The sequence below is a fragment of the Apostichopus japonicus genome, chromosome 5 (genome assembly GCF_037975245.1).
Source record: "Apostichopus japonicus isolate 1M-3 chromosome 5, ASM3797524v1, whole genome shotgun sequence".
Taxonomy (NCBI): domain Eukaryota; kingdom Metazoa; phylum Echinodermata; class Holothuroidea; order Aspidochirotida; family Stichopodidae; genus Apostichopus; species Apostichopus japonicus.
In genome coordinates, this window is record NC_092565.1 from 21868597 (window position 1) to 21882889 (window position 14293).

Sequence of the window (14293 nt, forward strand, 5' to 3'; positions counted from 1 at the left end):
TACAAACCTCACCAACAGATGCCATCACTAAAAGCTACAATATCTGGTCTTGCTTTCCTCAGTATTAGTATAACTAGGCAAAAATGCAACCTTCTTTCGATTCTAAGCAAATAACGAACTTTATCATTTTTTAAGCAATCTTTAAAATTATTTCGACCTCCTTTAGGGGAAACACTTCAGTCCTTGACATATTTCTAGGAATTCTAGTTTCCCTCCAGGCTGCACAATAGTGGAAATTCACATATCTTTATAATCAGCACCCTGGCAAAATACAATAAAAAATGTGTACAAGATGAGAGAGCTTTTCCTTTCTTCACAGTCTGTTCCCCAGGCGAAAGTCTTATATCATAATAGACGATCGTGAATCCTTCTGGTTATCAATTATCATCGCATCTCACTAGAATGCTGTACAGAAGGCACTTAGGTAGAGAGACTAATCATTTATGTTTTAGCCAGTGCAATCACGAAACTATATGATCCATAGTGTTTTATTGAATCTTTCATTTATATATATATATATATACTTTCAACTTTCCCTCAATTAATGCAAGTCAATGTGAACATGTAGTTGCAGTCACAATTCTCATTTTCATTTATGGAGAAAGGGAGAATTTTATTTTAAGCTGCAGCAAAAACCAAATGAAAGTTAAACAGATATCAGTGAATGTGGACACGATTATTTTTCCAAGTGAAATAGGTTATGAAGAGAGAAAGATATCAAAGAAATTTAATGGAAGGATCTTATATACCAACAGACAAAAGTTTGTGAATGCATAAATGTGTTGATGTTCTATATAGGTATATACCAATATTAAACACGCAGATTTATGAACTTAGGTTCGAAGCAAAACTTTATGATACAAATTCTGTTTTCTTTCGACAATGAGATGAAAATAATCAGCACAAGAAGGACAGGACGCACTTTCAAAATCCACTGTCTCTAACTACCCCAAGCAACTCCAAATCAAAATCTTCACACAGAACTTGAGAACGATGCCTGGAGCTAAATTTCGACAATAGCGACACTATAATCGCAACTTATAAATCTGACCGGGGGGGGGGGGCCTGTTACATCAGATTGACACAAAGTTGTCACAAATGTGTTAAATTTCTTCAGATTGAATGCCTTACAGAACTGCACCTGTATTGCGAGACGCAATTTCTGGAGCACTATGAAACCCGGATAAAAGTGCAAGAACCATTTGGTTATTTTGTCTGTTTCTATTAAAAGTAAGTAGAGAAGTATTCTCTCTTAAAACAAAGTACTGTTGATACACAATCGAATGAAATCTAATCAGACTTAGGTTGTTTTTAATACTCAAAGGAGATAAAGAATTGCTTTTGAAAAAGGAAAAAAAAAGAAAAATTTGAAGACAGATAAGATAAATAATATGTTGACTGAGTGAGCTCATATTATACAGTATAGCTAAACTACTACAAAATCTTCACATATACAACCTCAGAAGAAGGGTAACCAATAATAAGGGCAAGAATATTTTACCTTGAAAAGAAAATCATCTTGCTATATAATTTTTTCTTTTTTTTGTAGATGCAGAGCTTACTTCAGCAACAGTCCCTCCAAGATATGCAGGCAAACATGGAGGGATTTTACATAGAGCAATTTCTAACATATTTGAAGATGTGAATTGTACAATTATAAGATTGAGAAGCATTCGTAATGTTTTACCAGCCTCCCTAATTTCAAATGCTTATCTTCCCACTATGCCCCTCCCCCACCCCCCCCCCATTTCAAATGGTCTTGTATTCACTATTCAGCTCTAATCCTCCACCCTCCCTCATCTTAAAATGGTCATGTCCTCAGGCTAATATCTCAAAGGGTATTGTACTAAGAGCTAATCCCTCTAACAGTCTTATATTCAGGGCTGACTCAGGGTGACTGAGAGTCAGAGATTGGACAGATACAGAACTCAAAACATGGAAGGTTCCTTTTGACCACATGACTACAACATTTACATAGATATTACACGACTGCTCCTCGCTGGACTATGGAATTTAGCCACAACATGGGTACATTGCCAGACATAATGAAGTGCAACTAAGTGAGCCAGCATGAAACCATGATGCTGCTGCTACTGCTGCTTTACCATAGAGTAGTTTATTGGGACCTTATCAAAATATGCAAATAAATTAATTTTGAGAACCATAACTGAAGGTCGCCCCTTTGTTCCATCTCCGATTCTCATTCTGGAGCTAACGCATTCTTGTAAATGTTTGTTTGAAGTATAAAATAATATTAATCCCATTCATCATGTCCTACACAGACGACGACGAAGGACAATTTTGAAGTAGAACAGATGTCCGAAGAAATGACAAGCTGAAAAATTACCTTGTATGGGATGTGGAATTTATCGACAAGGTCAAGGTCCATGAACATCCGAATGGAAGCTTGCACCGTTTCATCTTCAGTCAAGTTGAAATCGCTGAAGCTAAAGGAATTCAACTTGAAAGCTTCAGCAGTGGCAATCGGCTTTCCCTGAGAAAGAAGAGCAAATCAAACTCTGAAGGCATTTTGTTGTGATATTACATTCCAATGTGTACAAGTGATATATGTAGTAGATATTAGGCACACTTAAATACACTAGTCTCGTACAAAAATGATCTTATGTTGCATGTACCATAAATCCAGAAGTTTACATCCGAAAATAGGCTGACAAACCAGCTGGCAATGTTGATTGAACTAAATTTTTGTTAATGTATATATAATGTATATATATATTGTATATTTATATAATGTTTATTTATATAATGTATATTTATATATATATATATCTATATATATATATATATTATATATATATATATACACACATTTATTATGTCATATGATTGGATGTAGCTGAAAGTCATAAATAGTCAGCAGATGTATTCCCTAAGTATCGAAGACTTTTGATAATTGCCATGCTAAGAGATTGTTTTAAACTGAATCATTATTTTTCCCAACTATGCTACAGAAATACAAAAACAGGAAGGAATAAAAAAGGTCTTTGCACCTTGCAAATTCATCATCAATAAAAAATTACCCTTAACTGAGACATACACAGCTATTGAGCCAAATGTTAACTTCAAGAATATGTAGAAGTTAATTGGAGGGTAGGAGTACATACAAAACAGACTTTATTTAACATATACAAGAATTGAATACTTTGGTGGAGTTCCGACAGTAACATACTTTAGGAAAGCTTTCACAGTTTAAGCCAGGAGCACCCCAAGAACTGTGGTACAATGAATATAGACTTTCAAAGGAACCCAGACTTTTTTTTCTCCTTTTTTATTTTCATTCTTAATTTAACAAACTTGCTATCTCTTTCTTGCTGCCATGCTGTTGGGATTACAATCTAACCCCAACGAAAAGTTTTTCTCAAGGTAATGCATCCCTCAGCTGTAGAAGCAGTGATTGAGGCCCCCAAAAAGGGTTACAAACCGATACAAAATACATAGCAAGTAAAATATTTCTTAAACTTAACATTCTAAGTTGACTAAATCAAAAAATTGACATTTCAACCTCAGAAACAAATATTATATATATTATATATATATACATAGATATATATTTATTTATTTAAATACATATATATATATATATATATATATATATATATATATATATATGTATGTGTGTATGTTCTGAGCTTGAGTGGAATGCATATAAAATAGGAATAAAATCAATAAAAATTGAAGGAATTCGTTATGTGCAGTGCAGATATGAATCATTGAGACAGGTTATCGCTTTACATTAACTTGTAATGCATATACAATACCTGTATATTCCTACCACTATGCTGTACTCAAATAACACACAGTGAAAGGCACTGATATGAAAACAGACTGAGTATTAGAACATATTGTATTTCAAATAAAAGGATTAAATCAAAAGGGAATTCGTTACGTGCAGTGCAGATATGAATCATTGAGACAGGTTATCGCTTTACATTAACTTGTAATGCATATACAATACCTGTATATTCCTACCACTATGCTGTACTCAAATAACACACAGTAAAAGGCACTGATATGAAAACAGACTGAGTATTAGAACATATTGTATTTCAAATAAAAGGATTAAATCAAAAAGGAATTCGTTACGTGCAGTGCAGATATGAATCATTGAGACAGGTTATCGCTTTACATTAACTTGTAATGCATATACACTACCTGTATATTCCTACCACTATGCTGTACTCAAATAACATACAGTGAAAGGCACCGATATGAAAACAGACTGAGTATTAGAACATATTGTATTTCAAATAAAAGGATTTAATCAAAAAGGAATTACAACAATGCTGTAAATAACTTTTATGATTGAGATGAGGGTATGATATTAAGTAACATGAAGCAATTGCTGTGCAATATTTGGAAAACAAAGAAACAGGTTCATGTCAGTTCCAAGCATTTGCTTTTTCTTAGTGGGTTTTTGTTTTCGTTCTTCTTCTTTCTGTCTTTGGTCGGTTATTTTACCAGAGTGATGAACTTATGTTCATAAAAAAAGTATTGCAATTGATTAAACTAAGATATCCTCCTAGATTATTTTAGCAAATAAAGATTACTAAGTGAGTAATTAATAAATGCAATTTGATCCTCAACATTTCTTCATGACCAGACAGCTATTGATTAGAGCATGATGGGCGTGATGGCCAATTGGCTAAGGCATCGGACTCGTGATCCAAGGATTGCTGGTTCGATTCCTGCCTAGTTCATTACGTTGTGTCCTTGGGCAAGATGCTTTATCTCACTTGCCTCTCTCCACCCAGGGGTTAAATGGGTACCTGTGAGGTAACTTGTCACTGGGCGCAGTATATAACTGCTGCCGACTGGAGGGATTGTCTCTGGGACAGGTTATCATTGACCAGGGGTAATATAACGTCTGTAAAGCGCTTTGAGACCTATCGCTGGCATAAAGCGCTATATAAATCGAACATTATTATTATTATTGATACTACATAGAATTTACTAAAAAAATTGAATAATATATATATCATCATCGGGAAAAAGAAAGGATCCAAGGGGTGCCAATCAAATTAAAATCAGAAATATTGTTGATCAAGGTTTGATGACATTTGTATAAGCTTTTGTAAATCATCTGATTCAAGTACATACTTCAGGACATACAAATTAACAAATTATGCTAGAAAGACTAGTACTTGAAAATACTTGAAAAAGACATGAAATCTTTGATGATCTCGTTATGTGTGGAAGTATACTGCAACATTTTCTGCACAACAGACTACACAACAGACTATACACCAGACTTCACATCAGATTACACACCAAACCACAACAGACTGCACACCAAACCACGAGAGACTGCACACCAGACAAACACAACTTGTTCTTGTTATTTCTGTTTCTGGTCGGTTATTTACCAGAGTGACGAACTTATGTTCATAAAAAAAATATTGCAATTGATTAAACTAAGATATCCTCCTAGATTATTTTAGCAAATAAAGATTACTAAGTGTGTAATTAATAAATGCAATTTGATCCTCAACATTTGTTAACAAATTATGCTAGAAAGACTAGTACTTGAAAATACTTGCAAAGACTTGAAAAAGACATGAAATCTTTGATGATCTCGTTATGTGTGGAAGTATACTGCAACATTTTCAGCAGCACAGAGGTAAGTTAGTTTTATGTTTAACTATATATCTAATAATGAAGGTAATTAAACATTTACTGAGTGAAGCTTAAAAAAACCAGAACAGAAACCTGACAGTGTAATAAGACATGAATGTTGCAGCAAAGATAAAGTAAAATAAAGTAAAATTTATTGATATTCATCATAAAATGACAATATAATAAAATGGACTACAGCATCTCAAAAATAGGTTAAAAAAAGTTATCTATGTCTCATACAATTCAAAGTCTTAATACTTCTAGGTTAAAATGATCGCCTAAACCGTTCTGTCCGCATACGTGGGATCGTGTAAAATCTAGGTGGTTTCCTGTAAAAATCAAAGAGAGGGTGATCGGAATCCTCGACTACAGAAGAAGCACACCGACATATTATACGATCAATAAAATCATCCGTGATGGTAGAATACAACTTGATGGATTTATTAGAGTAGTCAAGAACAGGATGACAACCAAACTGGGCCACAGTACACAAGGAAGGACAACACCATTGTCTGAAAAAGCCAAAGCTGCTTATCAAAATCTAAGCCAAAGCCGGCGAGCCTACGAATACAATATAATCTCTGTTTAGCTTTTGATGCCATATTGTTCACGTTAATCCAAGATATTAAAATATTATTTACTATGACAGGATTTGATCCAGTGTCCACAGGAAAACAAACCCTCAATATTTGCCTGGGAGCCTGGGAGTGAGTGGCCTTTCACAAATGACAATAAATCACAATTTGCCCAAAAAAACCCAAGGAATTGTTACATTCCTGCACACGTTTGAAGACAAAGGTAACACAAAATTAACCCCAACTAAACCAAAATTAACCCCAATTAAATTAACCTCAATTAACCCCAATTACAAAAAACACCAATGTACCATAAATGGGACTGTGGTATGTGTGACCATTTCAAGACATTTGAAAAATGCTGAGGAGAAAGCTACTGCCCCAAAATTCACTGCAGAAGAAGTATCAGCTTTTGCGGGATAAAAAATTACGCTTAATATTTGATATGCACAAATAAGCTTTGCACACGGTGAATCCTCAGCATTTACATAATTTACAGCTTTTGGGACTTAAGTCCATTTGTGAAATATTTTTCGACAATGATAAATTGTTGTTAAAATTTTGTGATCAACTGACGACCAGCTGGTTGGCTATCCTGTCCAATGACCACTTAACTTAAGTATCCCTTATGGGGGAGTCAGGGGTTTCTTGAGAGATGAGAGCATCACGGCAGCAGGATTATCTGTCATTTGACAATGCAGGAAGTGCATCTCTTAAAGCCCTCAACACTCAACGAAAGAAAGCCGCATAGCTCGTGGGGTTTTGTATCAACAGTTTTAATGGGTAAATCAGCCAGGCAAACCCCTAAATGGAAGGCAAATTTGAAATAAGCCAGTGTATATGCTCCAAGCTGCCTGTCGCAAGTGCTTTTGCTTCACTGGACAATATTCTTTCACTCGGTTGGCAGTTCTACCGTATTGTTTTAGTATCGTCTCTGTTGGTTAGCATAGTTTTTGAGTAAATTGTTCTCTTTAGACGTAGTTATGCAGTTCTTAGGTTGTTTTGATGTAATTATCGAAGGTACAAATGATGGGCAGCGATAGTCTTCTTGAAATCAAGCGCAAGAATTATAGCATGCTAGAAGCGTTTTGCAAAATAAACTGTAAACAGTGGATTCCATCCCCCCCCCCATCCCCCCAGAAATAGTCCAGCCAAGGAAAGCTGGAGCAATCAAGTTGAAACTAGAGGTAGTGAAAATGCCTTTGACATATTGATGCTGTTGGTTGCGAAGAGTAATAAATTATCATCCCTTCCAAGAAGGATGGAAGTATTACAAAGTGAGATGCAAACCAAAATAACAATAAAAGGAAGAAGAAAGCCCTTTTTTGATTCACACATCTGGTGATGGGTGAAAACTATTATTTGTAATGGCTAACCTAATCCACAACTTTAAGGAGAGCAGTTTATTTATTGCACTCAAGTTTAAAATGATGTCATTTGGATCTGAGCATTTTTTTTATCACCCAGACGTTTGGGCTACAGTACTAGTATATTATTCACATTGAAGTTCAAAGGAATGCCGAATCAATGGAAACCACATTCTGTGATTATTTGAAAAGAAAATAGAGCCGTTAAATTGATAACCTGTATTTTAATGTAATTATGGCATTGAAAAACATCTTTAGATCCATCACAAAATGTTGCCTTCAGGTGACAATTTTGTTCCCTCATAGGACAATGTTTTTCAACCAACACTGACTATGTGTGTATGTTTAAAAATTTCTTTAACAGGAATGCCTTGCAGGCAATTGCAATCATTTATAACCAATTAATCATATTTTGACATTTAAATTGGTTAAAATATTTTGAAGTTTGCTTTAACCGTATCAAAACTGTAAATTTACTAAAATTAGTTAGGCTCATGCACATATATGTATCTCACATTCATCAAAGAATTTGCTTCACTTGATAAAGAGTGTGTTAATATGTATTCATGAATCTCAAAGTGTATGAATGTAGCAAAATTGGTGTTATGCTAAACAGGAAAATTTCAAAACTTTCTGGAAAGGGAAGGTATCAATTTTAAAGAAAGTCGCATATAAAGGATATCTCCTGTTTTTTTTTTCTGGTAATGAAAGAAAAGTGTCTGGTTCACCCAACATTCCCCAACTGTTTTATTACGTTGCACTTCTGAAGACTGTAAATGATCAACAGTAGCATATTGATACTATTTTTTTTTAGATATTATTATAAAACTGCTTCCTTCCTTCAATCACTACAACAATGTATTGTACATGGTTAGCAGACACAGATATGCAGTAGCCAAGCAGTGGAAGTACAACATACAGAATTGGCTTTGCTATGAGTACAAGTATTAGTACAACATGTATGCTATGTATCTATACTACAAATCTATCATCATCTTGTTTCAACCGAGTCATATATCCTCTGTTTCTCTACTAGATGTCATGTGATCAAATGTTAATTGTAAAGCAACTGAAGAGAGATGCAAAAGTGATGCAATGATGTAAATGTGGAATATTGCAGTATTTCAATGAATCAGATAAAGAAGATGGTGTAGTCTTGTCTGATGTGCAGTCTGGTGTGTAGTCTAATGTGTAGTCTGTGGTGTTTCTGGTGTGCAGTCTGTTGTGGTTTGGTGTGTAGTCTATCGTGTAGTTCGGTATGTAGTCTGGTGTGTAGTCTGTTGTGTAATCTGTTGTGTAGTCTGGCGTGTAGTCTGTTGTGTAGTCTGAGATGTAGCCTGTTGTGTAATCTGTCGTGTAATCTGTAGTGTAGTCTGGCATGTAGTCTGTTGTGTAGTCTAATGCGTAGTCTAATGTGTTTGTCTGGTATGCAGTCTCTTGTGGTTTGGTGTGCAGTCTGTTGTGTAGTCTAGTGTGTAGTCTGTTGTGTAGTTTGGTGTGCATCTGATGTGTAGACTGATGTAATCAAAGCTTTTTCCTAGTTCAAACAATTGGAAATTTTCAACTTATGACCAGAAACATTTTTGGATCTGCAGGAAGCCATTCAGCACATTTTCATCCAGTTAGTTTACACACATATTGTATGATGTTGCCAGCTGGCATCAACAACTTCAGGGCCAACACCCCCTCCATTTTTAAAAATATTTGATCCACCATTAGAAACAAACATAACATTGAAAGATAAAAAGCTGCTTTTCTAGCAATTCCATTATCTCTCTGATGCTTTTCTAGCAACACATACAGAGAGAGAGAAGAAAGTGACAGAATTAATTGCTAATATTGAAATCAACTTTATCCAGAGATTACACTCTAATACAAACCATGAACAGCATGTGAAGAGAATGCTGTGTTTGATAATTTCTTGTAACTTCAGTTCTTTCGGGTTGTTTACATGCTTTTTAATTTATTTTCCTGAAGTTACTTCCATCTAATCAGAACTCTCAAGATTTCAAAACATGAACGATGATAAGAAGCACATTTTACCTTCATCTTTTCCACTTCTTCTTTCTGAGCAGTTGCGTGGTATGATAATACCTCCAGAGCCACTTGTTGCTTGGCCATCAGCCTAATTGCATTCTCATACATTTGTGTGTTGTGGATACCCAGGCCACAGAATATGGCAAATGCCTGCAAGATAATTAAAAGGAATACGATGAAACAAACATACAGAACAAAACCCCCAAAAAAGTGGAAAAAAAGATGGAATTACGTAAGGGAATGTTTATGTTCCAAGGAATGAAATGTGCGGTTGAAAAAAGGTTCCTTGCAACAATAATGAAGGAATTTATTCATGTGGTTTACCCGAGCTTGAAACTTTCTGTACTTTGATAGCATTCTCATTCTTTGTGTATTATGAATATATAACCAGGCACAAGTGTAGAGCAAACACCTGTGAGATAAATTAAAGGAAATACAAAGAAATGAACAGATATGAGATAAACAGATAGAATTAAGAAAACATTAAGTGCAGGGAGGTTGAATATTCCCTTGCAACATTTAAAGATTCATTAATTAATTTATCTTGTTATCCCTCGTTATCCCATTTTCTAACTTCAAATTGATTATTTATATTGTTTTCTTGATACTCCTCCCTGGGTATTAAAGTCATACATTAAATTCTTTTGGAATTCATTAAGAATCTGACATAAAAGATTTATGAAATCAGTGACTATACATTCTAATTTAATGTAGCCAGCAGCTATTTCCAAAATGGTATGTTAATGAAGCCATCATAACCTAGGAAAAAAAATGAGAGAAAAAGAGAGAGAACGAAGGAGGATTAAAGCCAAAAAAAAAACAAAAAAAATTGTTTCCCCGCAAATGAAATTTCTCGTTAATGCCAGCCTCAATTCTGAGAGGCATATAAAACTAGAGAATTAAAAACCGACCATCAGCACAGGGAGATAATCTAATTCAGGGGTTAATAAACTGCTAAGAGCACACATGTCAGAAATGGAAGGGCAAAATGGCAAAGTAACGACTATCACAGCCCTGATATGAAGGTAATATATTACGCCAAATGTCTTTATTGACAATTTATGTAGCATAGTCTGTTTGCACGGATGCAAAGTTAAATTTGCAAAATATTTTTGATGTTGTGTACTGTAAGCAATTGAAGGGACGGTTTTTATGAGGATTTTGAAAAGATGAAACTGCTGCAATCCTTAAAAGACAAGACACAAACATCTTTTTCATGATGAGTCCTTTCTTGGTAGTTTTACAAAACAAAAATGGGTCACCTGCTCCTTTAGTTTAAACACAATTACTTTTCATCAAGCAAGTCTAATACCAATTTTAATTAATATTTTTTATCTTCTTCCAACATATATCTGTGCCTTTATCACATTTCACATTAACTAAATCATTTTTATTTATAACAACATTTCAAAGTGTGATCAGCACACAGATTCCACAGTTTTTTCTTTGAGATTTTTTTGCTTGAAGCATGAAAGGATGAAACAGCAATGAGTGGAAAAAGTCTGGTTCCAAATTTTCCTTGAAAAAAAAAAATGGGATCAAACTATTATATATACAAAAAGTGGGTAAATCAACTAATATGACAAAGAATTGTGCAAGCACGTAGCTCAACGGTAATGAGATGGAAAAGCTCACTAAGGCTACTGTAATCTTCTTTTTGCTTTATCCTTGCAATGTGATGCATTTGGAATGTTTGCTTCAATATATGCCTTTAGCTCACGTTGTTCTCTGTACTTACAATTCAACAACATGCAAATTTCTAGAAATATTCATGTGGCAGGTGGATAAATGATATTGACCAATATTATGAAGAAGAAAACACAAATTTACAATTGCCATGGTGACATAATTCACTATGCTTTCCACCAAAAAAAAAAAAAAAAAATCACTAAATTTGAAACATGAATATCTGCTAGAAAAAGTTTGTTATGGCACCAAGAACTACTTCCACAGGCCCACAAAATGATCCTTTAGTCCTCCTTACTGCTACACGAACAGACCAGGTTTGCTTCGCACACGTTTCTTATAATGTTATTGTGCTGAATGATGGAGTCGTGACTCCTAGGGTGGCAGATACTCGAAAACCAAAAGTTTAAGAGTCACCAAGTCTAGTTTGAACATCATTGATTACAATTTTCAAAGCTTTTACTAAAATAAGAGAGAGAGAGAGAGAAGGGACAAACAAGTCCAACAGGACAAATCAAAAGACAGGATGACAGCTGTGAAATATCAAACGTCAAGTGCAATCTATTTAGTTAAGTCCTCCCTCCTCCTCCTCCTCCTCCTCACAGCGGCATGCACCTATCATTGCAAGGCTTTCAAAGCGCCCTTTGAAAGGGCGCTTTGAAAAGCCTGTTTGATGCATTTCTGTTTAAACAAAGGTATGGAATAAGCAGAACCTTCTTGCTCGTAATAAGACACGTATCCACGGTCATGCTGCTCTAACAAGACGAGCTTTGCTTTCATTCTAATCACCTGTGCAAATATTGTCTGTGAAGATGAAAAACTGAGCTAACAACTAAGCAATTTTAAAAGCATGCAACTGAGACAGATTCTGTCCAAAGTTTTCTTTTCTGACATCCACCGTTTCCTTGGTAAGCATTTGATTCGTTGATGACGTATGGGGTCAACGTTTTTCATTTATCTTCTCACGAAGAGAGACTGATCAAGGCGTGCTTTAACAAGTGCAGCAGTCAAAAAAAAATGTTTTGGCTACTTTTGTCCACAACAGACTGAAGCACATTTCCGTGCACTTTCTCATGGTCGTACAACCTGGGGATTGAGTAAGATCTCCGCTTGGATTTATGTCCTCGAGTACTTTTGTAATGCGTTGCAGGCTAGATACTCAAAAGAAGTGATGTTTGCCAATTGGCGTTGACGTCAATGGTTGAATTTATGATGTGATTGCAAGAGAAACATCCGCCACTGGAGCTATAGTTGAAGAATATCTTCTCAAGTGATACTTATCTGGGGGTTCTCTAGTGGTATTTAATATATGCAGAGACAACTATAAACTGAACCATTACAAATTACCTAAATTGATAGTCCACAACTACAAATTAAGTCGTAACATGAAATAAACAAATTATCTGCTGGTGCGGAATGGTCAGATTCGCAGCACTTGAGTGGACTCGAATATTGAGAGTGATAAATTGTAAGTGTCAGACACAGGGTAATTGCTGAGAGCAATGACTTTGAACTATCTCAGCAAGGAACATAAAAAAGATATGTGTCATGGCTACACCTGACTATAAAATGTACAAGCAAAGCTACAATGTTTTTCAAAGGAAAAAGTATCATGTTAAACATTGTCACAACTTCTCCACCTCGGCCTTTTGTGACATTTTTGTCCAGATTTTTATAGCTTTAAGGTCAGCTGCTCTAATTAAGGGTTTCTAAAATGCACCTGGGTGACAGTTTTAATAGCTGCATTGAGAGGTGAGTTGAGAGAATGTTCCTAGCAGGGTATCAATGCATCCTGTTATGTAGATCTACAATGGCTCGAGGAATAATGTCCAAGTGATTCTGTCCTCTAACTATAAGTTTTGAAACCTTGCAAGTCTGGGTCACCTCAATGGCACAAGCTTCAGCTATAAATGCTACTGAAACATAGTTTGATATATAGTGTGATTCCCCATATATAGCTGACAGGGCTGGTCAATAAAGTCACATAAAATATATTTACTATTTTGTTTCTGTTGAATCGCAGTACTGACACATGGACATGATGACAGCTGTGGACAAGATGGACATGATGACAACTTCCTGACATGGACGTTAAATGGATGTGTGCCGAGAGATTGGCTTCGGTCAGCTTGCGAGTCTACAAGCCTCCATGGCTTCTTTCGCGAGTTCCTGCTTCCGGGAAGATCACATATACATACATACATACATACATACATCGACCTCGGCTAAGCACAGGCAATTTGATGTGCTGCACCATCAAGATGCAATGCACTTCAAAGGCGAATGTTGCATTGTGTGATATGACTAAGCACACCTAACAACAGGGTTAATGATGTTTTGTTTAAATTTGTTTGAAATACAAAAGAGATTTACTTCAGTCTTTGCTTTTACATATATTCTAAAAAATAATCAGTGATCTAAAATCGACCAGTCCTGCACCAGAGGTAACTATGTTGGACTACACACTTCAAACTTCCGTTTCAATACTGGAAATTCTCACCGTGTACATGATAACAGAGCCATGAGCAACTCTTTCCTCTACGCGCCCATATCCATTTGCAAACACTCACACGCATGCAAAAAGGGAAAATGTTATTAGTATTACCTCAAATAAATTCTCATCTTGTTCTGTGAAGAGATGATCATCTGTGGTTCGATTGATCATCTGAGCGACGCCGATTACTTTCCGCTCGCTGTTGTAGATCGGCTGACACAAGATGGAGTGGATTTGATTCTCCTTGTCCACTTCTCCGTTGATCACAAACCTATTTTGACTTTCAAAATCATTCATATTGATCGTCTGCAAACAAAGTGCAAAATAAATCGAGTGGATCTAAATGAAACTTTTAAAATGTAGATCTATTATGTCCTTCATAGTACACTTTGGAGGCTGCAATTAAATTATACTAGGATCTCGTTACGTTACAAAAGGACATCAATTAGTCAAGAGTTTTTAGCTGCACAATACATACCAAAGTTTACATGAACATATAT

The 14293-nt window shown here is 35.4% G+C and overlaps 1 protein-coding gene across 13 annotated transcripts in view; it reads right to left on the reverse strand.

Annotated features, from left to right (window-relative positions):
• The window catches only part of LOC139968050 (cGMP-specific 3',5'-cyclic phosphodiesterase-like), a 184420-nt gene that overhangs the window by 26743 nt on the left and 143384 nt on the right, over nucleotides 1-14293 (reverse strand). For all 13 annotated transcript variants that reach the window (XR_011793215.1, XR_011793212.1, XR_011793213.1 and 10 more), the window contains 3 exons: nucleotides 13905-14099; nucleotides 9620-9763; nucleotides 2348-2494 (listed from right to left, as the gene is read on the reverse strand). Coding sequence is in view for 9 of the 13 variants with exons in the window: in XM_071972364.1 (XP_071828465.1) it covers nucleotides 2348-2494; nucleotides 9620-9763; nucleotides 13905-14099 (486 nt within the window). In the remaining 4 variants the exon portion in view is untranslated. The remainder of the gene's footprint in view (nucleotides 1-2347; nucleotides 2495-9619; nucleotides 9764-13904; nucleotides 14100-14293) is intronic.